Genomic DNA, 27,887 nt, shown 5'->3' with positions numbered 1-27,887 from the left:
TTTTTTGCGAAGAGAATAGAGGTTAGAAAGTGGCACTTTTTTTACACACTAAATTTATGTGAATCCCAATTTTGAAGCTGTAAATGTATCTAAGCTGTAAATGTTTACAGCGTCACAACTAAGAATGTTAGTAAGTAGTAAGTGCTCAACAATTTTGGATGTAGCTGTAAATGATAATTCTTTAGAAAGAGGAATTTTCTTTCGGCAGTAAGGCATGGCCCATTACTGAGCCCTTTGCACTGAAAGTTAAGCAAAACCACCAGTACAAGTGTACATTGAGTAATGAAATGGCAGCTAAAGTATCCATCTGGAACTACACTGACTGGCTGGAAATAGTAAGAACCAATGTCAGCTTCTCAGGTGCTGGTAGAACTAGCTGGTCAGCTGCCATGATTCTGTGGAGCAATGTTCAGTCACTGAGCTGTGTGGTACTGGCTGCTGGTGAGCAGCTTGTTGACACACACCCACTAGTTGCCAGAGTTTGCCCTGTATGCTCAACAGTGTGCAGCATGGGGCAGGCAACTACTTCTTGAATTATGCATGTGGCCAGGACAGGACTGAAGTGTCATTAGCATGTGTGGTGAATGAGGCAGTGCTGAGGGGAAGGCTTTTTTACTTGCATGTTTAGTATTAAAAAAATGTTTACTTGGCACTGAGGGGGGATGATTAAGATTGTCATATTTGTCATTCTCACAGGACCCTGGCAATCCAGACCACCATAAACTCTTGAGAGATTTAGGGGTGTAAAAAGGTGGTGGTGGTGGTGGTGGTGGTGGTGGTGGTGGTGTGATGTGATTAATCAGTCATCAGCAGGCTTTTTCTTGCAGTGATGATTGACTGCTTTTGACACTTTTCTTAGTGAAAGTATGCTCAGCTTCGGAAGCAACCTCAAAAGTTGTAGCAATTTTAAAAACTTCACTAAGACTGAGATTGGATGTTGCTAATGCTTTAGCCATGACTTCCCATCAGGGGTTAGGCACGCAGCCGCATCATGAATCAGTGATTCTACAAAGGAAACTTTACATGTCTGAAAAGTGAAATTGCAGTGGCGTGAGAGACCTTGCAACGACATTCCATGTTGTGAAAGAGTGACCATCTTGTTTATGACACTGATTAAACTGCAGCCTTATATGGATATGGTGTCTTTTCTTTCAGACGTGTCCGAAAGAACAGACACCACACCCTTATAAGTATATATTTCGGGCAATACCGGCCATGACCACCTCCTTCTATGTGGGTGCACAAATATTACCCAAACTCTTACGGGACTTGGTAAGAATGTCTTCCACGAGTAATGAGTGTGTTGGGTGAGGACACTACAAATGTAGTGTGTGGACATATAAAGTGAGAATGTGGGTCTCGTGGGAGGTGTGTGCGAGATAGTCCCTGCAGTCACACTATCCTCTGTGCCCTTGGTGGCTCAGATGAATAGAGCATCTGCCATGTAAGCAGGAGATCCTGGGTTCGAGTCCCGGTCGGGGCACACATTTTCACCTGTCCCCGTTGATGTATATCAATGCCAGTCAGCAGCTAAAGGTATTAATATATAATTCTAAATTGTAGCCTAGCTGCAACAATGTGCATCTGAGTGCCTTCGTATTTAACAGAGCACATAATCATTTAAAGATAAATCAAAAGAGTTAATGATCAGTTTTTGCACCAACTTATGGAAATGATGGCTAAAAACAAAAGTAAAGAACTTTGTTGCTTACTGGAAAAGTCTATACACAATGCAGTGCAGCTAAAAATGTTGGAAGTTATACCTTCCAGCCCTCTGAAGCCTTGTCAAAGTAGACAAATTGCAGTGGGGTGTGACCACTGACTAATGTTGATGCTGTTGAGACAGGTGCTGCAGTATAACAGCATGCTGTTCTTGTTGTTTCTGGTGCTGTTGTTGTAGTCATAGCTGCAGTTGCTGAAATTTCAAGAAACTTCGAATCAATTGTGTTGGCACAGGGTGCAAATGGGTTGCAGAATGCACACTAGGATATGTCCTTATCACCATTTTTCTGTTTACTCCTACTAAGAAAATATAAGCCATTAAGCAGTGGAGGAGTTATTTTACACTGCATCAGTTTGAGTGGTGGTGCCCACGTGACACACTGTCTCTTGTGCCTGGAGGGAACAGCTGTCACACCTGAGTCGTTCTCAGTACCTACTGTAAGCAGTGGTTCTTAACAGTGCTGTCATTATGTCAGCCTGTTCAGACAATTTAAAATTACTTTTTCAAGCAACAGAAAATTTGGGATGGAGTAACAATAATATGAAATGAATAGGCTGCCATTCACTACATAGAGGAGCTGTTGAGTGGCGGATAGGCATACTGAAAAAGACTGCTAGATATTATCCAACTATCAAAGACCTTCTTTTTGTTGTGCCTATCTGTGACTCAGCATCTCCACTGTATGGTGAGTAGCAACTTTCCTTATCATATATTGTATCAAAGACCTTCATTAAATATATACAAAATAACTCATATTCATTCTCATTGGCACAGATCACACAGGCATCCACTGTTTTCTCCGTCTGAGAGATCAGAATGTGTAAAAATAATGTTGATGTTGGGTGTTGCAAGCTGTCTAGGTGATAATGATAGCATTGGACCATATGGATTACAAGGCCAGCGATGGAAAAACTTTTTTGTTGAAAATTCCTTATTCTTATGTTTTTTAGGGTGGGAAATCCAAATATAATACTTAAAAAAACTACTACCCACCATCTTTAAAGAATTTAACAGCTTTTATATAGTTAAAATAATTTAAAAAGGAGGTGTAATGAATGTAGAAGACGTTTGTAGCACTGCTGAAAAACATTTGCTGGCAAAAAAAGGTCGATTCTATTTTTTTGTTAACAGATAGTGTTTTGTTTACTGTCAACGTAACCTCACTTTCTTGTTTCCTGTACATGTGCTCAGTACAATGTCTAATTGTGGTTGTAAAAACTCTGCTGATAGTTTTTGTTGTATTTGTGGTGAATTTGTGATTAAAAAACACCAAAAAACATTACAGACTTTGTGGAAAAGGTTAATCTATCATACTTTGAATCTAAACTTGGTGATCGAGATAAATCCTGGGTGCACATAAGGTATGCTATGTGTATGTTGAAGATCAGAGAAAATGGTCCAAAAAGGAGAAAAAAATCCTTCAGATTTGCTGTTCCTATGATATGGAGGGAGCCAAGAAATCATTCCGATGAGTGCTACTTTTGCAGTGTTGATATTACTGGTCATAATTTGAAAAACAAGAGGGTAATAAGCTACTCTAACCTCCCGTCCGCCGTCCGACCAATGTAGATTGGTGCATGCATGGTGTAGATTTGCCAGTTCCTGAATCAACAGATGAGTTAAATTCTATTCCAATAGAAGTATTTTCTGATGTACAGTGTGATTTAGATGAATGAGATGATGATGAATTCCATTGTAATGCAGAAAGTCTAGAGCCGAAATTGTTTACTCAAACTGGAGCTTAACAATTTGGTTAGGGATATGGGCTTATGGGCTTAATGAAAGAAAAAGCTGAATTGCTTGGCTCTAGATTAAAAGAAAAGAACTTATTGGCAGTTGGAACAAGTATATCCAAGTGTAGAGAGAGAGAGAGAGAGAGAGAGAGAGAGAGAGAGAGAGAGAGAGAAGCAATTTTCCAAGTTTTTTTCCCCAACAAGAAGGTGATTTAGTGTACTGCCCAGACATTCCTAGTCTGACGAATGAGTTTGGTTCTGAATGCAAAAAGGAAGACTGGAGGCTGTTTATTGATTTATCAAAAATTAGTTTAAAGGCTGTTTTATTACACAATGGTAACGTGTATGCATCTATACCTGTTGGACATTCTGTACGTATGAAAGAAAGCTGTGAAAACCTGGAAATAGTGCTAAATAAAATAGGCTATTCTGCTCATGGTTGGATGATGTGTGGTGATCTAAAAGTAAGATGCATGCTCCTTGGTCAGCTAGGTGGCTTTACCAAATTTCCATGTTTCTTATGTGAATGGGGCAGTAGGGCTAGGCATCAAGACTGGTGCAGAAAGAACTGGCCTGTGAGGGAGTCTTTAAAACCTGGTGAGAACAACATTCTATGCAAAATCCTTGTAGATCCAAAAAATGTACTCCTACCGCCTCTACATATAAAGTTAGGCCCAGTGAAACAGTTTGTGCAGGCTTTGCCTAAAGATGGACCATGTTTTAAGTATCTCTGCCAAAAGTTTCCACACCTTTCAGAAGCTAAACTAAAAGAAGGCGTCTTTGTTGGACCTGACATTAGAAAATTGGTGTTTGATGTTAACTTTGAATCCACAATGACCTTAAATGAGAAAGAAGCATGGGTATCATTCAAGCAAGTCGTTACAAAGTTCTTAGGACATGAAAAAGACCCAGAATATGTTTCTATTATAGCTGCAGTGTTAAAGAAGTTTAAACTTTAGGATGTTTAATGAGCCTGAAAGTTCACTTTTTGAACAGTCACCTTGATTACTTCCTGGACAATATGGGAGATGTTAGTGAGGAGCAAGGGGAGTGTTTTCACCAGGTCATTACAGTGATGGAGAAATGCTACCAAGGCCGGTGGAACACCAACATGATGGAGGACTACTGTTAGTCAATTCACTGAAGTTCAGCACATGACTCATCAAAGAAAAAGCTACACAAGAAGCTTCAAAGAAAAAAATAGAAAGAAAATTCAAACCAATTCCAGCTGACAAGCTAAACCTCTTTTAACATAAATCATAGCTTATGTTGTAACAAAGCATTTCAATAATTTCTCCATTTACCGTATAGCATAGGATTTTTATACTATATAATAAAAAGCATATTGCTCAAAAACTGTGGGAGATACAAAAAAACTAAGGCTAGATTTGGATTCAGCTCATAAAAATCCATAAAGATCAGCTATGAAAGTAAAAAATCTTTTTCAAAAAAAAAAATTCATTGGCCTGTGTTGTTAATCTAGATCTTGTAGAAGTAAAGCTAAGTATGTGTAGTGTACATGCCATTCTGGGAAAACACACTCCATATTACGATGTGGACTACAATCAATTAATTGCCTTTGCATTAGACCAAATTAAAAGAAATATTCCTAAGTTACTTTCTAATGTGACATACAGAAACATAAGTTTTCAGTGTCAGTGATATATATTTATGACTGAATTTAAACTAGACTGTGATCAGTTGCCTTAATCAATTTTTTAGTATTCAGATTTGTGTAGAGTGGAGAGTCGTCTATCCATGCAGAATATAATGTCTGCATCTAACTTAATCAGTTAGGTTAGCGTAAATGTATTATATTTTTGTTATTAACATTGTTTGAAGTGGACTACATTTGTGTTCCAGCCTGTAGAGCCAACAACTAAACTGAGACTGAGAGTAATAGCTGGGCACCATTTAGCAAAGAAAGACATATTTGGAGCCAGGTAGCTTAAATTTCATTACAGTGACTGTAGACAATTTCAATAATAACAAAAAAGAAAACAATAGTTTTTGTCTAATATTTTCTTTTTGTTACAGTGATCCTTATGTTAGAATAGATCTCAATACTGTCAATGGAGATGAAACTATTGATTCGGTACTTACAAAAACGAAGAAGAAAGTAAGTTACTAGTGATTAATGCAGAAATCTGGTAATTTTGTTACTTTGATTTCATATGTGCATTAGCAAAATATTAATTTATGTAGTAATATATAATCATTTACTTGCTGTTTAATTGTTGTTTTTATTTTTCAGACGTTAAATCCACAATGGAATGAAGAATTTGTATTTCGTGTAAGTTTTTACATGCTAAGAAAAAGAAGAAAGATTTTATAGTGCACATGTTGTTACCTCGTGTATGGTACAAACTTTTAGTTCATACTCTTACTGAATTAAGCCTAAATTTGAAACTGGTGATTACTATAATTATAGAAAAATCTAAAGTGCATCACCGAAGAAACCAAAACATTGGTTATTAAACTATTATGCCACAACTAAATCTGACATGTTGTCAAATAAGATACCTACATAAGTTAAAAGAATTTGTAAAATACAATGTTTGATACTTACATATGCTCATTTTTCTTTTACTTTTGAATTGGAAAATGGGTGGAATCTTATTAATGGACAAGGAGTTATAGTTTTTATTTCTGGAAATACTTGCATTTCTGAGTTTTTGTTCACCGTATATTTGTAGGAAAATATTAGAATCCAATGTTACTTTTTGTTCACCCTTAGTGTTGTTCATTAAGACTACATTGAACCTACTTTTGATACAAAGTTTATTAGCATAGAGTGATATGTATTGTACTTATGGGAAATAGACGGAGAAGATTTCCATACACACACACACACACACACACACACACACACACACACAGTGATTTTATGAGACTGGTGTTTTCACTAGTAATCCTAAATTCCAGTGACGTTTTGATGTTATATCACATTCCAAGATAGAAACAGCAAATAAAAGTAACGAAAGATGATAGGTTGTGCTAGGACACACGTTCCTATTATTATGATTTAATATATCAATGAAAATAATCAACTTTTGAAAATCTAATGTAACTGAATAGATAAAAAATCATCTTGGCAAGTGGGACCTGGGATTCTGGGTGACTTTACTGAACTCTCCCATTTTCTAAATCTCAACAGTCAGTTGTTTTCTTTCACCCGTCTTCCTTTCCCTTCAGTCCTTTATCCAGAAGAAAAAGCCACGGGCACTGCAAATTTTAGTATGCCGTGACTTGGTGAGTACATATTTTTATCTATCCTATTACATAATATTGTGATTTATAACTGGTGAGTAGACACCTTTTATCATTTTTAATGTTATTTTTCAGAAATTCTAAGAAATGTTTTACCTTTTGATTATTTCATTGCAGGTGAAACCAGCTGAACACAAACTGGTGTTACAAGTGTTTGATGAAAATCGTTTAACACGGGATGATTTTTTGGGAATGGTGGAGGTGAATTTATTAAATCTTCCAAAAGAACAGGAAGGGCGAACAATTCCACCAAAACAGTACACCCTGTTGCCGCGAAGGTTAGATAAATTGTTAGTAATTACTCCCAGACTGCTGTTACTTAGTATCTATTTATACAATGAATTCCTCAATACTTGCAAAAAGACTTAAAAATATCGCAAAATATGAGTCCTGTGAACAGTAAACAACTGATAAATTTGTTCCAGTATGTATTCATGTTATTGAAATGTGTATTTAAGATATGTGACATGTTTTTGACACCTTTCTTAAAATTTCACTTTAAAGTTTAATTTTTCTTTGTGGGTGGAGGTGGGAGAGGGATGTGTTTTGATTAAACTCAGCTGTTTGAACTTCTTACTTGTTTTTTACAAAGAAGGTACACTACTTGGAAGAATTAGGGGAACATTACTCTGGGTGTCTGCCATACTCCATTGAGCAATAATTGAGGACTGGTTAAGTTACCAAATGATACCTTTATCTTTCAAAAATGAAATACACAGTGAAATATTGCATCCTCACTCATTTACATAACAAGAACTGAAATGTCCAACAGGTGTCAGGAACAAAGTGGAAACAATCATTCATCCTGTCATCCAGGGTGCTTTTCGATGGACTTGGAGAGCTTCAGTAATGCGTATAGCCTCTGTGAGCATTTATCATGCCTGACACCTACGAGATGTTCTCTGTATTAGTCTAAGGAAGTATTTCTGTGGTATCTGTTCCCATTCTCCAATGAGAGCTCTTGAGAGTTCGTGGAGTGTCTGGTGGAACAGGATGACCATGACCTATCTGTCAAGCATGTCCCGTATATGCTCAATGGGAGTTAGGTCAGGATTTACTGCTGGCTGTTCCAGTACTTCAATGTCCAGGCTTTCCCACACATCCCTGGTGGCGCATGCCATGTGGCCCCTGGCATTATTCTGTATGAGAAGGAATTCTGGCCATCACAAAATGCATCAGCCGTTACATGGGCCTATAGGATCCGTTCAATGTACTGCCTGGCGGTAAGATGATCATTGACAACAAGATGATCTGTACAGCTGTCAACACAAATGCCTCCCAGCATCACAGAACTTTGTCCAAATGTGTCGATTTCTGGGACAGTATTTGGCTGATACCCTTCACCATGGCATCACCACACATGAAAACAGCCACCACCTACATCAGAGAAAATCTGGATGCATCTGTAAATAACACGTTTCGCCCGTGATGAAGTTTCCAGTTGCCATGGGAACTGCAGAACTGAAAGCCATCTGGGAGATTCCGCGTCAAGCAGGCTACACAAAAAGGGCATGGTCATAAGGCCCATCCTTATAATCTGTTTCTTAGTGTCTTATCGGGCACAGTGGCTCCAGTGGCCCTTTTGGATATTGTCTTTCAGTGCTCTGGTAGTGGCCATACATTGGTCTTCATGTGGGATTTTACTACTGTCCCCTGTAGTGTGTCCACAGATATTGGACAACAGAGGGAGAGATATTGGCATTTGCAGCAACATGGCAGAAAGTCCGTCCTCCTCAGATCAGACTGACTGCCATTGTAACTAACACTGCATTGAGATGTTACATTACATGTACTTGGTTGAATATAATGTCCACAAATAACAGCTCCTGTCTCGTGTAGCTCAGTAAAGAATTCTGGGACAGTGGTACTGTCTTCCTTCTGAGGGATCACCTGATGCAAAACCTGGCTGAGAGATGGTGAATGACTTTAGTTGTTGCACACATTAAAATTGAAGATCTTGGGCAATGCAATAAGAACACAGGTAGTGCATATATCAAAATAGAATTAACATTCTGGATGTTGGTACACATGTTTCCCTAATTCTTTTGAGTAACGCATTTGCAGTTCCTACTTCGAGTAATTGGCCACTGTAACTACATAGTGTTGTCTACATAATAAGTAGCATACCCCTTTCATTGACAGATCACGCTTGCACACATTGCACTTCATTCTGTAATACTATTGTTAAGATCTTGGATGCCACATGTAAGTGTCCTGATTTGGTTCCGGTTTGTTCACTGATGACACTATTTTAATAGAACCCACCAATGATCAGCAGTGTAGATTACCGATTAGGGTGTAAATATACACAAAATACCATAACTCACATTTTATTACAGGGATTCGTGGATGTTGCATGCTGTGAACTGGCGTTAGTCATGCAGTGAATTTTTGTATTCCAAATAGTATACCACAGAAGTCATCTTTAACAAGCTGTTACATTTCTTACTCATTTGTAACCTGTCAGCCATTGCCGTCTTTCGAATGATAGACGAGAAAGAAATTACACATTTTCACTGGAAATATCAGACAGTATTGCCTCTGAGATTCACACTAAGTTACTCTAAAATTAATTTTTGATCCATATCCAATTCACTAGTGCATTTGATTTAGCGCACAAAAACTATGTACAAGTTATAAGTTTTTAGAACTATAAAACAGAAAGATCATTGGTGTTTGTTATTTATGAGAAATAACACTGATGTGGAATGCAGATGTCAGTACATACCATGTACTACTTCAGAAGCAGGTACTTCACCATTTCCAAGTGATTTAACAAAGAAAATACATAAGTCAGATTTGTTGTTGTTAGATGGTTTTCAGTCCAAAGACTTGCATGATGCAGCTGTCCATGTTAGCCTGTACTATGCAAGCCCTGTCATCTCCACAGAATTACTGCAACTTATGTCTATTTCGACCTACTGTATGTAGTCAATCCTTGATATCCCTCTACAGTTTTCACCCTCTCCTCCAAAATTCATCCACTTCATTACCAAATTGGCTAGTACCTAAAGCCTCAAGATGTGTCCTATTACCATTCATTATTACTGTAGCTATGTCATTCACCATTACAACTGGACAAGGTGTGTCAATGTTGAAAGGTTAAGGTTACACAAGCATTATAATACAAGAACAAATTATCATAATTGTATTATAATACTTAATAACATTTAGAGAATTTTTTACAAGTACTTGTTCACTAAATGGCAAGTAAATTATATAGTAGTGCATTCTTTTGCCTGTTCAATTTGCTGAAGGACTGTCATTCAAACTGTGCTGTGGTTGTTGTGGCTGTGCCCTCTTGTAATATTTTGTGGTTCTTAGCTGGATGAGGAGAGGTCGGTATGATAGGTGGGTGGCCAGTTTCCTCTCACTACAACACACAATTCACACATGGTTAAAATACAATTTATTAGAGAACCACTTGAGTACTTAACTTCAATGATGTCCATCTGAAGTTCTGTGGTTAACAGCAATCAAAAGAACAGTGCTAATTCTTGAATCTTGTCCGTGGCCATTGTTGTTGTTGTGGTCTTCAGTCCTGAGACTGGTTTGATGCAGCTCTCCATGCTACTCTATCCTTTGCAAGCTTTTTCATCTCCCAGTACCTACTGCAACCTGCATCCTTCGGAATCTGCTTAGTGTATTCATCTCTTGGTCTCCCTCTACGATTTTTACCCTCCACGCTGCCCTCCAATACTAAATTGGTGCTCCCTTGATGCCTCAGAACATGTCCTACCAACCGATCCCTTCTTCTGGTCAAGTTGTGCCACAAACTTCTCTTCTCCCCAATCCTATTCAATACTTCCTCATTAGTTATGTGATCTACCCATCTAATCTTCAGCATTCTTCTGTAGCACCGCATTTCGAAAGCTTCTATTCTCTTCTTGTCCAAACTATTTATTGTCCATGTTTCACTTCCATACATGGCTACACTCCATACGAATACTTTCAGAAACGACTTCCTGACACTTAAATCAATACTGGATGTTAACAAATTTCTCTTCTTCAGAGAATCACAACTATATACACCCTCCAGGGGGCTCACCGCTCTGTAGTGAGTGCATGCTTGGTGACCACCGGGCCCCAGCCCTCGCAGCACCACTTCTCTTTCTGTGCTGCTTGTCTCTTCTTCTCCTCTCCTTTTCCCCTCTCTTGGGGAGATGTCTCGTGCCTCAATGGGCTCTTGAAGCTCATTTGTGTTGGTTTGCTTGTAGGAATATTCTCTCTTGTACTGCTCGTCCCCTTGTACTGCTCGTCCCCTTGTACTGCTCGTCCCCTTGTACTGCTCGTCCCCTTGTACTGCTCGTCCCCTTTCGCCTAGCTCTGCTCTCTTTTTTTCCTCTGCTGCAACGTTTGAGGCCATTCTTTCTTTCCTCCTTTCTTTCTTGTCTTTTCTTCTTCTCCTCCATGTGTGTGCTTGATAGCCACCCACGCGTTTCACATGTAGCAGGAGACTGGGTAATGGGTAATTCCCAGTCCCGGGTTGGCATGTAGGGCCTGCACATACCACCTGGTACAGGCCAGGCCCTGGGAGGGGTGATTGCCTGAGCTGTTACCTTCCTCCTCTGCCGATTGGTCACTGTGTCTGTCGTTCAGAAGGTGTGACCTGTGGTGCCCTTTGGAGGGCACCCGGCTCGAAGCAGCTTGCCATTGGAGATGCTGTCAATCATGGCGGACTTCTTCCCAATGACTGATTTTCCTTCTCTTTATCCAAGTGTTTCACATAAAAGAAAGTGGAATTAGGCTCCTGCCTCAATCTCTCTTCCTGTTTCACCTCAGTGTCTAGTAATCTCACATTTTGACGAAAACCAGACGTTTGCTACTGCTAACGCCTCTGTTATACTGAAAGGTGTGGATGGCATTGTCAGCCCTGTGAAGTCATGCTCTCGTCTCTGCAGTGGAACTCTGCTTTTGGAAATTGATAGTACTCTCGAGGCCCAGAAACTACTCAAGGCTCAAATCCTCCATGAATATCCTATAAAAGGGGGGGGGGGGGGGGCGGGGGCGTCTCACAGGACACTTAACTCATCCCATGGTGTTATCTACACCGGGCTGTTGGATGGTTTGATGGAGGACGAAATAACTAATTATCTATCGAATCAGGGCGTTACTGCTGCTCATAGAGTTAAAGAAGGAAGCTGCCGATTTGGTGCCCACTTGCACATTGTTCCTGACTTTTGATCCGTTAACGCTTCCTACCAAGATAAGGGCAGGCTATGAAGTCATCTCTGTGTGCCCTTATATTCCCAATCCGTTGTGGTGTTATGAATGCCACCAGTTCAATCATACCAGCACGTCATGTAAAAACACAGCCATATGTGTCACTTGTTGCAGGGATGCACACGAGGGTGCCTGCCCACCACCTTCCCCCCGCTGCGTCAATTTTACTGGAGACCATGCTGCTTCTTCTCGTTCTTCTCCCGCCTGTCAAGATGAGTGGGCTGTTCAGGAGATAAGGGTGAAGGAAAAGGTACCTTTTCCTGTTGCCTGGAAACTGTTGGCGAGCCGTAAACCGAATGTCCCTTCATGTGGAAGCTACAGCACCGTGTTAGCCTCTCCCCATCCCACAAAAAACATGGTTACGCAGATTTGTGACTTACAGTTCAGTTCGATGGTGGCAAAGTCACCTCGCCTTAAAGCTGACTCTCCGTCTCATGCTTTCCGGGCAGTAGATTCTGCTACCTGCTCTTCGCCCTTACCAGTGAAGACGGTTGCAATGCAGCCAGTGAACCGCCAATTCAAAAAGGATTATTCCTGGGAAGATTTCTTGCATACTCCGAATTCACATCCATCTGTCCCTTCTGCAAATTGCCAAAAGTCAAAACAATCATCCAAAGGCAAACATCTTCCCCCTCTCTGATTTGTCGGCCCTCTTCAACTCGTCAGTCCTTTTCAACTGACCGACACTGGGGAAGCTCTGTTGATCCCATTGAGTTGATGGACAAAGATCCTCCAGCTGTGGATTCCAGTGGCCATCCTCCCTCGACCGCTTGTCCTAAGCGGCCAGTGACGTGAGTGTTTCTTATACATTATTTGGTGTTCCTAAATTTCATGGCCTTCGGTCTAACAGGGTGGACCTCCATGTGCTCCTGTCGAGCTACATCCTCAAGACCATTTTGCTCTTTCCCATTCTACTTCACTACAGATGGACCTTCCACTTAACGGTGGGGATTCCTGCTCATGGTGGGTCATGCTGCTTCTATGAGATGATGTTTGTCATCGTCCTATCCCCTTGCACACCCACCTGCAAGCAGTTGCTGCTCTTGTTTTCCTTCCCGAATTTACCTTTTCCATCTGCATCATTTGTATCCTTTCGTCTTCTGCTGTCACTAGGGCAGATCTGGTGCAGCTTGTTGCTCAGCTTCCTCCACCCTTTCTGCTCCTTGGGGACACCAGTGCCCATCATCCTCTTTGGGGCTCGCCTGTCGCCTGCCCGAGAGGTCCACAGCGGCCCGCTCATTGGAAATTCTCTCTTGCTGAATGGAGGCTCTATTCCTCTTTGGCAGTCTTTGACGAACAGCCATTTCCCAGCTGTGATGATCATGTCAAGCACCTCGTGGTGGTTCTTTTCTTGGCTGCTGAATCCTCTATCCCTCGTACGATTACTTCTCCCCATCGGGTCCCAGTCTCTTGGTGGACTGTGGAGTGTGACAATGTGATTCATGCCCGACGACGTGCGTTTAGTGTCTTTCATTGTCATCCTACGTTGACCAACTGCATCCGCTACAAGCAACTACGTGCGCAGTGCCGTCGCACTATCAAGGAAAGCAAGAAAGCATGCTGAGTTTCCTTCACCAGCTCATTCAACAGTTTTACTCTGTCCTCTCTCATTTGGGGTGGCCTGCGCTGGCTTTCCGGGACTACTGCCCACTCACCGATCCCTGGTCTGACTGTGGTGGAAAACATCATAGTCGACCCTGTGGATGTTTCCCACGCTTTGGGGTGGTTCTTTGCAGAGGTTTCAAGCTCCACCCACTACAATCGTGCCATCCTTCCTCGGAAACAGGCGGAGGAGGCTTGTGCAATCTCTTTCCTCTCTTTGAATCGAGAATTCTACAGTACTCCTTTTACTGTGAGGGAGCTCGAGTGTGCTCTCTCCTCATCTAGGTTTACTGCTCCTGGGCCAGATACAATCCACGTCCTCATGCTGCAGAATCTTCCTCCTGCAGGAAAATGCTTTCTCCTCGATACCTAAAACCGTATTTGGACTGAAGGTGTATTTCCCAGGCTTTGCCGTGAAGCTACTATTGTTCCTCTACCTAAACCTGGTAAAGATAATCTCTTCCTTCCAGCTATTGTCTAATTTCCCTTACCAGCAGCGTTTGTGAGGTGATGGAATGCAAGATCAATGGTCGATTAGTGTGGTGGCTGGAATCACACCATCTTCTCACTAATGCTCAGTGTGGGTTCCGAAAGCGCTGCTCAGCAGTTGATCATCTCGTCACCCTGTCGACGTTCATCATGAATAATTTTTTGCAGAAGCGTCAAACAGTGGCCATGTTCTTTGATTTGGAGAAAGCCGATGATACCTGTTGGCTGAAAGGCATTCTACGTACTATGCACACATGGGGCTTTGCGGTCATCTTCCCACTTTCATCCGGGAATTTTTAACAGACCGAGTTTTCCGGGTACGTGCGGGTACCTCCTTATCCTTCACCTTTTCACAGGAGAACAGGGTGCCTCAGGGCTCTGTACTGAGTGTCGCCCTCTTTGCCATAGCCATCAACCCAATTATGGACTGCCTTCCAGATGGCATTTCTGGCTCTCTTTTCGTTGACGACTTTGCTACTTATTGCAGCTCCCAGCAGACATGTCTCCTGCAACGCTGTCTTCAGCATTGTCTGGACCGTCTCTATTTGTGGAGTGTCACAAATGGTTTCCGCTTTTCGTTTGCGTCGACTTATGGCAGTACAAGACATTTCTTCCACCATCCTTACGACAGGGCCAAAATGCTCTGCCGTTCGTGGATACAATAAGGTTCTTAGGGCTTACGTTCCATCGGAAACTCAGTTGGTCTCCCCACGTGTCCTACCTGGCTGCACACTGCACCCGGTCCCTCAGTGTCCTTCCTGTATTGAGTGGTACCTCTTGGGGAGCTGACCAGACTGTCCTCCTCCACCTCTATCGATCTCTTGTCCACTCCAAGTTGGATTATGGATGTATTGTCTACTCCTCTGCATGGCCATCTATTTTACACCATCTAAATACAATCCACTATTTAGGGATCCATCTCGCCACTGATGCCTTCCGTACTAGCCCAGTTCAGAGTCTATACGCAGAAGCCGGTGAACTACCGCTGTGATACCGGCGCAACATCCTACTCAGTGGGTATGCATGTCGGCTTTCTTCCATGCCAGGCCACCCAACCTTTGACCCTTTTTTTGATGACATTCTTGACCGCCAATATGAGATGAACGTTTCTTCTCTGCGGCCTCCTGGCGTCCGCTTTAGTCACCTGCTTCTTCAGCTGCAGTTCTCATTTCATGCCACTTCCCGAAAGGGTGAGAGTCCTTCACCACCTTGGCTTCAGACACAGGTTTGTGTTCATTTTGACCTCAGCTCGTTCCCGATGGATTCAACTCCCGAGCTGACCCATCGCTTCAAATTTCTTGAACTTTGCTCACGACTTGCCAATAGCATATTTTTGTACACTGATGGTTCCATGTCCACCCACGGTGTTGGCTGTGCTTTTGTTGTTGGGGATGATGTTTCAGTAGCGGCTTCTCAACCAGTGCACAATTTTTACCGCAGAGCGTTTTGCCCTCTGTCAGGCTGTTCACTACGTCTGGAGGTACCAGCTCACTTGCTGTGTGATCTGCTCTGACTCCCCCAGTGCCCTTCGGAGTCTGGATGATCCAGGTCCAGTCCACCCTGTCGTTCAGCGGATCCAGGACTGTCTCCATTTGTTCTTGTCTGGGAGAGCCCAAGTGATATTCATGTGGGTTCCTGGCTATGTTGGTGTGCCTGGGAATGACGCTGCTGATGCTGCAGCCAAGGCCACAGTCTATCATCTCGGTCGGCCTGCCTCTTACTCTGTGCCTTCTCAAGATATTCGTAATTTTCTCTATTGGCATATCACATCACTTTGGCATGACCATTGGTGCTCCCTTCATGGGAACAAACATAGGGAAGTCAAACCTCTCCCAAAAGCCTGGTCAACTTCCTCCCGGCCGTCTTGCCGTGAGGAAGTAATGTTAGCTTGGTTGCGAAAAGGGCAATGCCGCTTTAGCCGTCGTCACTTGTTGAGTGGTGACACTGCACCCGTCTGTCCTTTCTATAGCCAGCCATTAACAGTCAAACATTTCATGATACTCTGCCCCTTTTTTAGCCACTTACTTCTCAGGGCCTGGCTGCTGCCCGTTTTGCCAGACATTTTAGCGGATGACGTGCGAGCTGTGGCTCACGTTTTAAAAAGCAGTAATATGACGGAAGAGATTTGATTTCTACGTGGTAACTCTGGTGTCTTGTCGACATTTTTTAGATACTCTTCCATAATGTCTTGATGCTTTAGATTTTTTTCTTCTTCCTTTCTGTATTGGACCTCAAAATAGTTTTTTTACCCTTGCAGTCCCAGCATTCTATGGTTCTATACTGGGCACTTATGACCTTAGATGTTTTGCACCAAAAAAAAAAACTATATACAATGACTAACATTCCCTCACAGCTAGCTAAGGTGCGAGGTGATGACTGTCACTATGGAGGACTAGAGCACAGTCCATCGTATTGAGATGCAATGCGAACTGAGTCCTGATGCGATGTACTGAGGTACTGAGATTAAGATGCTGAGAGAGCTTGGTTGGTGGCAGTGGCCTATATGCATGCTACCCAAGGGACATTATCGGCGTGTAGCCTGGGGCGTGTCTTGATCTTCTCTTGTCATAGGTGCCCTAGTTCATTGCCTGCTATACAATGTTTCCAAGTGCGTACTGGTGTGCTGATGAAGGCTTTCACCAGAACATTGCAACATTGCCGCAACCTCCTCCCCCCCCCCCCCCCCCCCCACCACCACCACAAAAAAAAAAAAAAAAAAAAAAAAAAAAAAAAAAAAAAAACGCACCATTGTCATGTACTGGAGATGTAAACTAGCTACAGTGTGGGAAGGCAGGAAGCTGGACGTAGAGATGAGGCGGGAACCGTAGCTGCGAAAGGCGGCATACTCACAGCAGTACCCTGCCGTCTGCCGTCTGGCTTGCAAGAGCAGAGGAATGCCCTCCTAAAAACACTGCTCTTGCATATATGTCCAGTCATGGGGGCATCTCCTTGGGTGACGACAGGACAGCGATAGTGGGTCCACGTCCATTGGGATGGAGAGCGTAACATCCATTGGCTCGTCCTGGGGTGCCCAGCGGGCAGCTACAAAGGCTGCGTGATCCCTTGAGACAGTGAATCTGGGGGAAGAAAAGCAGCAGAATCACATGGCAAACAGCAATTATGAATTTGATGCTGGTGGCAGTGCTGCAAACCATCAGGACCTGCACTTAGATACATATATGTGCCAGTGCGTTTCTGGAACTTGCCTCACTCCCAGTGCTGATGTCGGCCAAAAACCCTATAAAGAACAAGATCATGTGCTGCAAAGCGGTACTTGCAGACAATTGGCAGCACTGGATGCTGCAGTGGGTGGAGCAAGTGAAGCAGCATCTGATGGTGGTGGCCATGCAGAAGTTCCACCAGTGACACTGTCACATCACTGGGAGCAATAGGAGGTGAGAAAGAGTTGCAATGCCTTTTCCTATGTGTGGGAGGTGTGAAGCTTGGCCATCTGTTTTTAAAAGTGCATACAAAGCATTCTGCTTCTCCATTGGATTGGGGGTGAAACAGAGCACTTGTTAGATGACAAATGAAAAATTTTGTGAACAAAATGGCAGTCATGTGACTTGAACTGAGGGCCATTGTCCGTAACATTGAAAAAAATTGAGGGCAGCACTTGACTGGTGCTATGTGACGTGGTTTAGTTCATAGGTGCAGCAAGTGGAAACTTGCTAAAAGAATCTACTACAACAAGCCAACAAGTACTCCAGAGTGGTCCTGCAAAGTCAGTGTGCACTCGTTGCCATGGCGATTGAGTCTTAGGTAGGTCAAGTTGAGAATGTCTGCGGCAGAGTGGATCTGGTTTTCTGCACATGCGTGACACTGCGAAGACATTTGTTCAATGTGGGCATCCATGCCCTGCCAAGTATAGTGCCGGCACACTAACTGTTCAGTGCAAACAATTCCCCAATGCCTTTGGTGAAGCAGTTGTAACACACACTTTTGCAGCACTGTGGGAATGAGCACACATGATTGTCCACTATAGATTGAGTCGTATGAATAAAACAGAGAATATACTTTATACTCAGATGTTCAGAGAAAGTTCTCTGGTTGGCATGAATAAAGCGAGTCTGAGAATACACTTCACCCGAGTATGTTCTCAGTGTGGGTTGAAGGGTGGGGGAAGTTGCTCAAAGCAAAGTATATTCTCCAATTTCGTATGAATAAAGCCAGAGGAGTTTCTCACAAGCGGAGAACAGTCTCTGTTTTTGTGAGTGAGCTCCATAGCATACTTCGAGCTGAGTGAGTTGTGTTGTGTTGTGATTAAGCGTTACCGAGTGTTTTTAGCGAAAATGGCGGAATTTATGTTTCTTGAAAGGCAAAAAAAGATATACGTAGTACGCAGGAACACAGAAGAAAGGAACTGTAGAAGTTTGTATAGATTTAACAGTCAAAACATTAATTGGCTGGCGAATCACTTTCTTCCGGAAAATAACGAAAGAAGAGGAGGCGCCCTTTCCAATGAATGCAAAATAAAAACATCTTTGGGCTATTTAGCGGATCCAGGCTTTCAGATAGGTGTAGGAGAAGATTCGGGAGTACACCAGACTACAGTATCACTAACATTTTCGTATGTTCTGCAACAGGTCAACAGGAAAGCATCGTTGTGGATCAGATTTCCGAGAAATATTAACGAACTAGAAACAGCGAAAGTTAAATGGCAATCGAGATACAAGTTTCCATGTGCGGTAGGGGCCCTAGACTGCACTCACATACCTATAATGAAACCTTCTTCACATGGAGACGAATACGTCAATTGAAAGGGCTTTCCATCTATAAACGTGCAGGCGTTGTGTGACAACAGTGAAATGTTTAAGAGTGTTGATGCTTCATGACCAGGGTCTGTACATGACGCTAGGATATGGAGAAACTCCGATGTCTATCGTATATTGCGTGAGAACCAGTGCAATGCCCTAATTTTAGGAGACGAAGGATATGGCATTGCACCGTGGTTAATGACACCATTTCAAAAACCAGAAACACCTGATGAGAGGGCATACAACAGACTTCACTCTAAGGAAAGGGTGATAATCGAACGGTGCTTTGGACAGGTGAAAAGGCGTTTCCCAATTCTGCAAAATAAAATAAGGCTTGCCCAAACAAAAATCCCCAGTGTGATAGTAGCCTGTTTTGTTTTGCACAACGTAGCAAAACATGTAGGGGATGAGGATTTTGAGGCACCTAGTGATGACGACAACAATCTTCCAGTACTGGGAGAAGAGGAAGCAGCAAACGTACGTGTACGTGGAACAAATAGGAGACGGGAAATTGTAAATGTAATATGACAACTGTAATGTATGGGTGTCTGCCCAAACATTGAATAATTAAACCCAATTTGATATTTTTTGTAATTACAGTAATTATTTCCCCTTGAAAATAAAGCACAGTGCTCTCATGTTACGTAATAAAATGCTGTTTAGTGTTTTTTTTAAATCATCGATTTTACTTTCAACAAAAATTGTTTAACATGTAACTATTCAAACTGGAACAGAGATACTACTGTAAATAGCTTTGGACACAACAGGTTAACATTAACTGCTGGAACCTTAATGTAATTTCTGTACTGTAACTTCAGCAGATTGATGGCACAAGTTTTTATTTTACTTTACCAAAATTGTTCCAAGGATGTGGTGAAGGTATTTGCCACATGCTACAGTGAAGAAGTTCACAACTGTCTAACCTGCAGCATTTAAAATACAAACAAGTTACTCTCTTTGCTTTACTTTACCAGAAATTAGTGGTGAAGGTATTTGCCAGATGCTACAGTAAAACAAGTTACTCTTTTTGCTTTACTTTACCAGAAATTGTTTCAATGATGTGGTGAAGATACTGGCCAGATACAACAATATAAGTGCATACACTTTTTTAACATTTCAGATTGGATTATATTACTCTTATTGTTTCATTGAAAAGACATTTGTACTGAATAAATTTTGTAAGAGAACATGGAATTTGGTAAAAGAGGAATGAAAATGAACATTCACTTTAAAAAGATGTTTTTATTAATAAAATTCGTTATGTAAATAAGACGCTAAACAATTTGTTTTATTGCTTATCTTCTTTGCACATCAATTTCTGCTGCTTTCGTTTGAGTATGTCCAATTGATACAATAGCACCAGCCTTTGCAGCTCTGGAGTAGACAAATTACTTGTCTCATCTGTTTCCATGCTTAATCTCCGACGTTTATGCACACTCTCATGCCCCGAAGCAGGCGATTGTGAAGGTATGACGACTTCGGGGCCCACGAGATCCATATGGTCGGCTGGAACAATTAGTGGTAGCTGCAAAATTGACTCTTGTTCATACGTGCAGTCTGTGTCAGCTACCTCCGAATTCCTTGGTGAAGTGATGACAGAGGTGGAACCACCACAAGCTCCTAATGAAAATTAAAAAAAAAAGAAAAGTAATAGTAGTGTGTCAGGATTCAGTTTCTAGTTAGTAAATATACCGAACAGGTTTACGCAGAAATGTAGGAGAGGTTCATCCAATTTCATGCATAGTACACTGTGATACTTTTACTGAAAAGTGGTGATATAGTAGACGAAATTTACCAAACATTGTTTCATTTTCACATTTTAAAAATACGTATTTGTCTGAATCACAATTTCAAAGCATTAAGCGTGTAATTAAAAAATCGTAAAGTATGGGACTTACCAGGAACTCTGTGATATTTGGGTTGCAGTCATCTCCGTCCAAAAACTTTAAAAATATCTGCTCCCAATTTTTCAGGGAAATCTTAATGTTTCCCGTCTTATTCACATCCGTTTTCGCCTTGATACGGGATTTCATGTTGTGCAGCTTCTTCATTATCTGCCCGTCCGTTATTTCTTTCCCGAAATTAACCATATAACGGTGTTGTATTTCTTTAATACAATCCGCTTTCTCTCTTCTTGCGGCCGGATTTACTGATGATTGCGGGGTAATTTTTAATAATGTTGACAAAGGCTAATTCTGAGTCTTCCATTTCGGCACAGAAATAACTTGAGAAAACTTTCCCTAACACAAAACACACGCAAACGAAACAAACTGAGAACCAAAGGTGTTGGATTTTAATCTCTTTGCTGAGAACTTAGTAAGGAGGGGAGGTAGAGAGAAAGTACTCCAGGATCAGAGATTATGCTTCCTAGTTTTTATTCATACGAAACTGAGAACTTTCTTTGAGAATGTTCTTTTGCTCTGAGTATCAACTCTGGAGAATGTTCTCGTTTTTATTCATACAACCCATTTTAGTTAGGTCATACCTTGTTGTACTGAAAGGTTATGCCAATGAACAAAGTATCAGCACACTACTGATGTCTGAATACTGTTCAATGAGCGAGGCCAGGACGTGCAAATGTAATGCAACAGAATTTTCAAATCAGGGTCTGCTTCCACAGCCTGTACAATTTTTCTGTAATTCAATGGAAAAATTGCAGCAATTCAGAGTTCTACGCATTGATCTGGCAACAAGATGCATCAGAGGAATCAAAATCAGACTCAGGGCCGATCAGAAGGTAAGAAAGGGTGCCAGCATTGCCATTCTTTTGCTGTAGATATGTACACAATTTCGTACTGATATTGGGATAGAAGCAAAGCCCAACATTGCAATTTTTGAGCGGTACATGTAACAACTGGCTTTGAGGGATGAAACAAGGGCTTCAAAGACTTGGGATCAATCATTAAATAGAACATGTGACCAAACAGATAGTGATGGAATTTTGTCAAACCATACATAATAGCGAGAGCTCCTTTTTCAATTTGTGAATAATTGCACTGAATATGAGTGAACAACTTTGAGGCAAAGGCAATAGATTTGTCTTGTGCAACAGTTTTTTGAATTTCTGAAATGCATTGTGACACTCTTTGGTCCACATGAAAGGCACATTTTTCCAACGCAAGCGATGTGATCTGTGAAGTGTTTGGAATGAAACAAATGTAGTAGGTCAACTTGCCTAGCACTGACTGCAGTTCAGGTGCATTGCGAGGAATAGGCAGGTCACGGATTGCAAGCAAAAGAGATTGGAGGGGGAGCACACCCTGACTGACCACATGATTTAAAGTACTGTGGTTCTGTCTAGTCACACGTCTCAAGAGGACACTTGAGTCCTGCATCTGACAACACCTGAAAAAGGGTATGCAAATTGGCGTATGACCTGAGACAACAGTATCGTCAAGATAGTTCAAACAGAATGGGAATTAAACAGTCAGCTGTTCCAAGTAACATTGAAAAATGGCGGGTATGCAGGCACTGGTGAGCCTAACCATTCATACATGGCATGATGAAGCAGAGTTTTGGAAGCACCTGTGTCCAGTTGAAAGGCAACACTACAACCAGCAAGTAGTTTGCTTGAATGGTGTGTCACTGCTCTGGGGAAAGATCAGGGCACAACCTTACATGTATTACCGCTAGAAACTGGAGTTGGTTTTGGAAAAAGTGCATTCACAGAATGTGCATGAGACCTGTTGTTGTGAGAGTGGGCATAATTGGCGCTCTTTTGTCGTTGCTAGCAAACTGCTTAGACATGACCTTTCTTTCCACATGAGTAACATGTCATGTTACACGACTGGCAATCTTGTCACATATGATGAGCAAAACAGTGAGGACAAGACTTCACTAGATTTGGCTACTTTTTTACTTGGTTGTCTGCGCATCTGTGTCCATGCTCATTGTGGCAGCTGGGTGGGGCGGTTGCGGGCAGGAGGCAACTTGACATAACAAATCGGAACCTGATCACATTTATCGGCAGCTATGGCACCAGAATCGTATTGTACTAATATTTGCAACACTTGATAGAGCGAAGGGTCAGAGTACTTGCGAATCTGCTCTCTAATTCTGCTATCATTTTATGTGATTGCATCATGGATCGTCATGTCACTATAAGTGTTGACACGGCGATACTTGAATTTATGCTTTCTAGTGAGACCCTGAAAGTCGGTATTCCACTGATGGTACATCTTCTGCAGCTTTTTCTTAAGGCAAAAGAACTGAAATATGGCTCTCTTGAGCTGAATCTGCTGTCCATAATACTGACTTAATGCACCTACTACTTCATCATAGGAGAGTGCGTTAGGAGACAATGTAGAGAAGAATTTTTGAATTAGGTGAAACACAGGCTCCCATGATGGACAGGAAATAATGATATTTCGCAGTACCTTGAATTCAATAGACTGGACAGTGGGCCTGGCACTGGGAGAGATATTTGATCCAGGGCAGGGGGTTGAGGTGGCGAGGTAGCCATTCTAATGCCAACAAATTACAGCAAAATAGGAAAAGACAATTAGAAAAGCAATGTACAAAGCCTCTGAGGAGAGAGAGAGAGAGAGAGAGAGAGAGAGAGAGAGAGAGAGAGAGAGAGAGAGTGATTCTGCAGCTCCCATCCTGTAATATGTGCAACAACAAGAACAAATGAGTCTATAGAATCACTGTAACTTCAGCTCCCTGCACCAGCCTAGAACACAAGAAAAGCAAACAAAACATGTTGATCAGATTTGTTGCCACTTTTTTGTGGCTGTGCCCTCTTGTAATGTTTTGTCGTTCCTTGCTGGATGAGGAGAAGGGGGTTATGATAGGTGGGTGGCTGGTTTCCTGTCACTACAACACAAAATGCACATGTGGTTAAAATACACTTTATTACAGGAACCAGTTGAGTACTGAACTTCAGTGATGTCCAATATGAAGTTCTGTGGTTAACAGCATTCAAATAACATGTACTAATTCTTGAATCTTGTCCGTATCCAAATCACAATAGTACACAATGACTAATGTTCCGTCACAGCTAGCTAAGTACGGAGGTGTAGTGCGAACTGAATCCTGATGTGATGTACTGAGATTGAGAGAGCTTAGTCTGTGGCGGCGGTCTATATGCACGCTACCCAGGGGGAGTCTTGGTCTTCTCTTGTCATAGGCGTGCCCAGTTCAGTGCCAGCTATACAATGTTTCCTAGTGCCAACCATTGTGCTCGTGAAGGCATATGCCAGAACAGTGGTGTTTGGGTAGATTGTGTGACAGTTTTCCTTGAAATTTCATCAGTTCCAAGGACTGCATTTCAGTATTTATGACTGCTCTCTCCTGTGTCATGTGGAGTCGATAGCTTGGCTTGTTGGTTTTCCTTATTGCATGTGTTACAGCTGTGGATATCACTCCTGTTGCTGAATGTTTCATGATTTTCCTTCACATACATGGGACAGTTGAAGACTATTTTTTCGTAACAGTGCTTTCTTGCACCCTGTAGAGTGATCCCACAGTAGCAGGCCGTAATTGATATGACAGTGATACAGTAAATAGTATACCATTAGCATATACTGATCAGTTATCAAATGTTTGTTTTCTCCGGAAGTACACGATTCATGACAATTTGCCCCACACATATGCATTGTTCTCTTGCCAAGCAATTGGCTGTCCTCCATCATAAAACCCAGAGGTTTCACAGCCCCCACACAATTCAGCTATGCTTCTCCACTGAGGCTACATTCCAATTTTTGCATTTTTGCACAGATTTTTATTTTGTTTATAACAAACCCTTCCTTTGTCACATAAAACAAAACATATATTTCTTCTTGATCCTTGCTGATATTGATGCCTTCAGAGTAGAAACTTATGTCATCTACAAATTGCAAGAACTGGTCATGAAATAATAACTGTGATTCTGAATTAGTCTGCTCCCATCTTGACTAAACATATTGCAAGTGGCACAGGCACAGGCTGACTGACTGTTAAATGATAATATTGACAGCAGACTTTGGGGCTCTTCTTCGCATATGATCAGGAAGCAAATTTGTTACACTGATCACAGGTTCTGAGATTCAAGAAGCACTCAAGACTGGAAGCAGACTGCTGTGAGCACAGCTCTGCCAGCGTTTAGCTTATACCCTTGGATAGTGTACAGTGGATGGGGGTTGTCAGAGGCTGTATTGTGACTGTTAAGTTTCTGGGATGCACCTGTACATATTCTGACCCAGTTGAGAAAGTTTTGAGAGTAGTGAACTGAGCATCTTGATCTGTGGTTTTAGGTCACACCTACATCTACATACATACTCTGAAAACCACTGTGAAGTGCATGGCAGAGGGTATGTCCCGTCAAGTGTGCTTGTGTGCGTGGGCGTGGGCATGCTCCTCCTCCTCCTCCTACACACACACACACACACACACACACACACACACACACACACACACACACACACACACCAAGAACAAATAGAATTAACATCGGGTTTATGTTTTACTAAAGAGCTGGTAGGAACTTCAGGTAAAGGCTTTATTGAATTGTCTCTGCCCCCCTCTTGCCCCATCTCCCACTGTGATATCCTAAATTTGTGCAGATCACCATTGTGCCACAATAATCTTGATTGATGTTCATATTAGAATGCTGTTTGCTTTGTGTGATAAACTCTGTGTTTATATTATTTTTAAATACCTCATTTTTTAAATTCAAATTATGTTCTTCCAGTTGTATGTTATGCTGCTACTGCTGCAGGTAGTTGGTGATTAAGAAGTAAATGCTTATAAACTCTGTGTTCATATTATTTTTAAATACCTCATTTTTTAAATTCAAATTATGTTCTTCCAGTTGTATGTTCTGCTGCTACTGCTGCAGGTAGTTGGTGATTAAGAAGTAAATGCTTATAAACTCTGTGTTCATATTATTTTTAAATACCTCATTTTTTAAATTCAAATTATGTTCTTCCAGTTGTATGTTATGCTACTACTGCTGCAGGTAGTTAGTGATTAAGAAGTAAATGCTTATAGGGTTTCATGGGAGTAGGCTATATTTCATTACTCATCTTTTATGAAATTGTGTAAGTTTTAAACAAATAATTCCTGTTTGCAATGTTTTCATGTTTTACAGTGCAAGATCCCGAGTCAAAGGCCATTTGGAACTCTATATTGCATATATCAGAGAGCCGGGCATACCAAATACTGCACCGTCCCCTGCTGGTCAGGAAGTGATGGGAACACCTCAGTCAGGCACTGCACCAACTGCAGAGCCAGATGGTGATTGGGAGATGGTGGATTCAGAAAACTCTGTGTCAGCACCAACTGAAACACCTGCCCAGGTAACTATGATGCCTTCCCGTCCAGCCCCACCGCGGCCTCCTCCTCCACCACCTAGAAGATCACGTCCACCATCTTTCCGGCGGCAAGACTCAGAGTGGGAAGTACTTGAGGCTGGTAGACCAGTTCAGCAGGTAGGCCATGTTCATTAAAAATATTTTGTGGCACGAAAAACAATTGGTGATCATTGTTAGTCTCCAACATAATACTTCAGATACATATAAAAAGAATCTGAGCTTCTAAAACTTCTGTGCCTTGAAGCTTAAGTTTCCTTGTTTTGAGGGTGTGTGTACAACAGCAGTGAGAGTTTTGCAGTCAAAACTGATGTGCATTGCTGTGATAAATAGTCTAACACTTTTAAATTTTGTTTTCTTTCCTTATTTTTCTTTCTTTGTTTTGAATAAAGTTTCATTTCTACGGTCATACTCTCTTCAGATGTGCCTCCATTACATAACACAGTATGACGACTAATGTCTTGCATGGAGTATGCAGTTTATTGTTGGCCATAATTGGTTAAGTATGTGTTTCAGTAAAGAAGTACTTCTGGTTGTTGCTGTTTGATCTGGGATGTGGAGATAAACTTTATGGAGCTGTCAGAAATACTGATTTCGTCATTAGGAAAGTTGCTTTCTAGGGAAAAACAAACCTGCAGTGTGGATCTGTGCAAAGTATTGAGTCTCTGCACTGCTGAGAATTGGGAACATTTACTAGCTGTCTGGATGAACATCTAAGAATTCTGACAGGGTAATCAACTTCACAAGCAGGTCCAGAATTGCAAGGGCAGATGAAGGCCAGAAAATATAAAACAAGGTGTTTAGTTAAGGAGTTAGTTGCACTAAATATAGAGAGATGTATACATTAGCAAAAGTCGAGGAGAGATGAAGGAATGAAACCAACTAAAAGATGGACAAACAACCTTCGTTCTTCAAATAATTCCAGTTTTGACTTCTTCTTCCTAGAGTCAGATTCCACATAAAATTGTGATAAAATTTCTTCCTCAGGTTTATGCCCATATTTCATCACTAGTGATCTTTCGTTGAAGGAAGCTTTCTTCACCAGAACTAGTTGGCTTCTGGTGTCTTACATGCTTTAGTAATTTTGTATGATCTTATTTCCTAGATAGTAGAATTTTTGTATTACTAATTCACTTTCACCATCAGATAATAAGCAGAATAATTTTCTGTTCCCTGACAATCATCGCTGTCATCTATATTACCTTTATACTTAATTTTGTGCTAAATAGTTTGGCTACTAACAAGGGACCCTCCCCATTGCACCCCCTTCAGATTTAGTTATAAGTTGGCACAGTGGGTAGGCCTCGAAAAACTGAACACAGATCAATCGAGAAAACAGGACGAAGTTGTGTGGAACTATGGAAAAAATAAGCAAAATATACAAACTGAGTAGTCCATGTGCAAGATAGGCAACATCAAGGACAATGTAAGCTCAGGAGCACCGTGGTCCCGTGGTTAGCGTGAGCAGTTGTGGAACGAGAGGTCCTTGGTTCAAGTCTTCCCTCAAATGAAAACTTTAATATTTTATTTTCGGGCAATTATTATCTGTCCGTCACTTTTTTGGGAGTGATTATCACATCCACAAGAAAACCTAAATCGGGCAAGGTAGAAGAATCTTTATACCCATTCGCCAAGTGTACAAGTTAGGCGGGCCGACAACATATTCCTATCATGTGACGCACATGCTGTCACCAGTGTCGTATAGAATATATCAGACATGTTTTCCTGTGGAGGAATCGGTTGTCCTAAGACCTTGCAATCGAATGTTTTCGGTTCCCATTGGAGAGGCACGTCCTCTTGT

At 41.6% G+C, this 27,887-nt stretch overlaps 1 protein-coding gene across 6 annotated transcripts in view; it reads left to right on the top strand.

Annotated features, from left to right (window-relative positions):
• Positions 1-27,887, top strand: part of LOC124615286 (E3 ubiquitin-protein ligase Nedd-4) — a 211,034-nt gene that overhangs the window by 13,786 nt on the left and 169,361 nt on the right. For 3 of the 6 annotated variants that reach the window (XM_047143052.1, XM_047143057.1, XM_047143054.1), the window contains exons 2-6: positions 5,320-5,399; positions 5,494-5,575; positions 5,711-5,749; positions 6,844-7,016; positions 25,867-26,206. In XM_047143052.1, the coding sequence (XP_046999008.1) occupies positions 5,320-5,399; positions 5,494-5,575; positions 5,711-5,749; positions 6,844-7,016; positions 25,867-26,206 (714 nt within the window). The remainder of the gene's footprint in view (positions 1-5,319; positions 5,400-5,493; positions 5,576-5,710; positions 5,750-6,843; positions 7,017-25,866; positions 26,207-27,887) is intronic. The other 3 variants (XM_047143053.1, XM_047143055.1, XM_047143056.1) reach the window with 3 other exon arrangements.

The sequence above is a fragment of the Schistocerca americana genome, chromosome 5 (assembly GCF_021461395.2).
Source record: "Schistocerca americana isolate TAMUIC-IGC-003095 chromosome 5, iqSchAmer2.1, whole genome shotgun sequence".
NCBI classification, from domain to species: domain Eukaryota; kingdom Metazoa; phylum Arthropoda; class Insecta; order Orthoptera; family Acrididae; genus Schistocerca; species Schistocerca americana.
The sequence above is the reverse complement of the archived record's forward strand: the minus strand, read 5'-3'. Positions and strand labels throughout refer to the sequence as shown.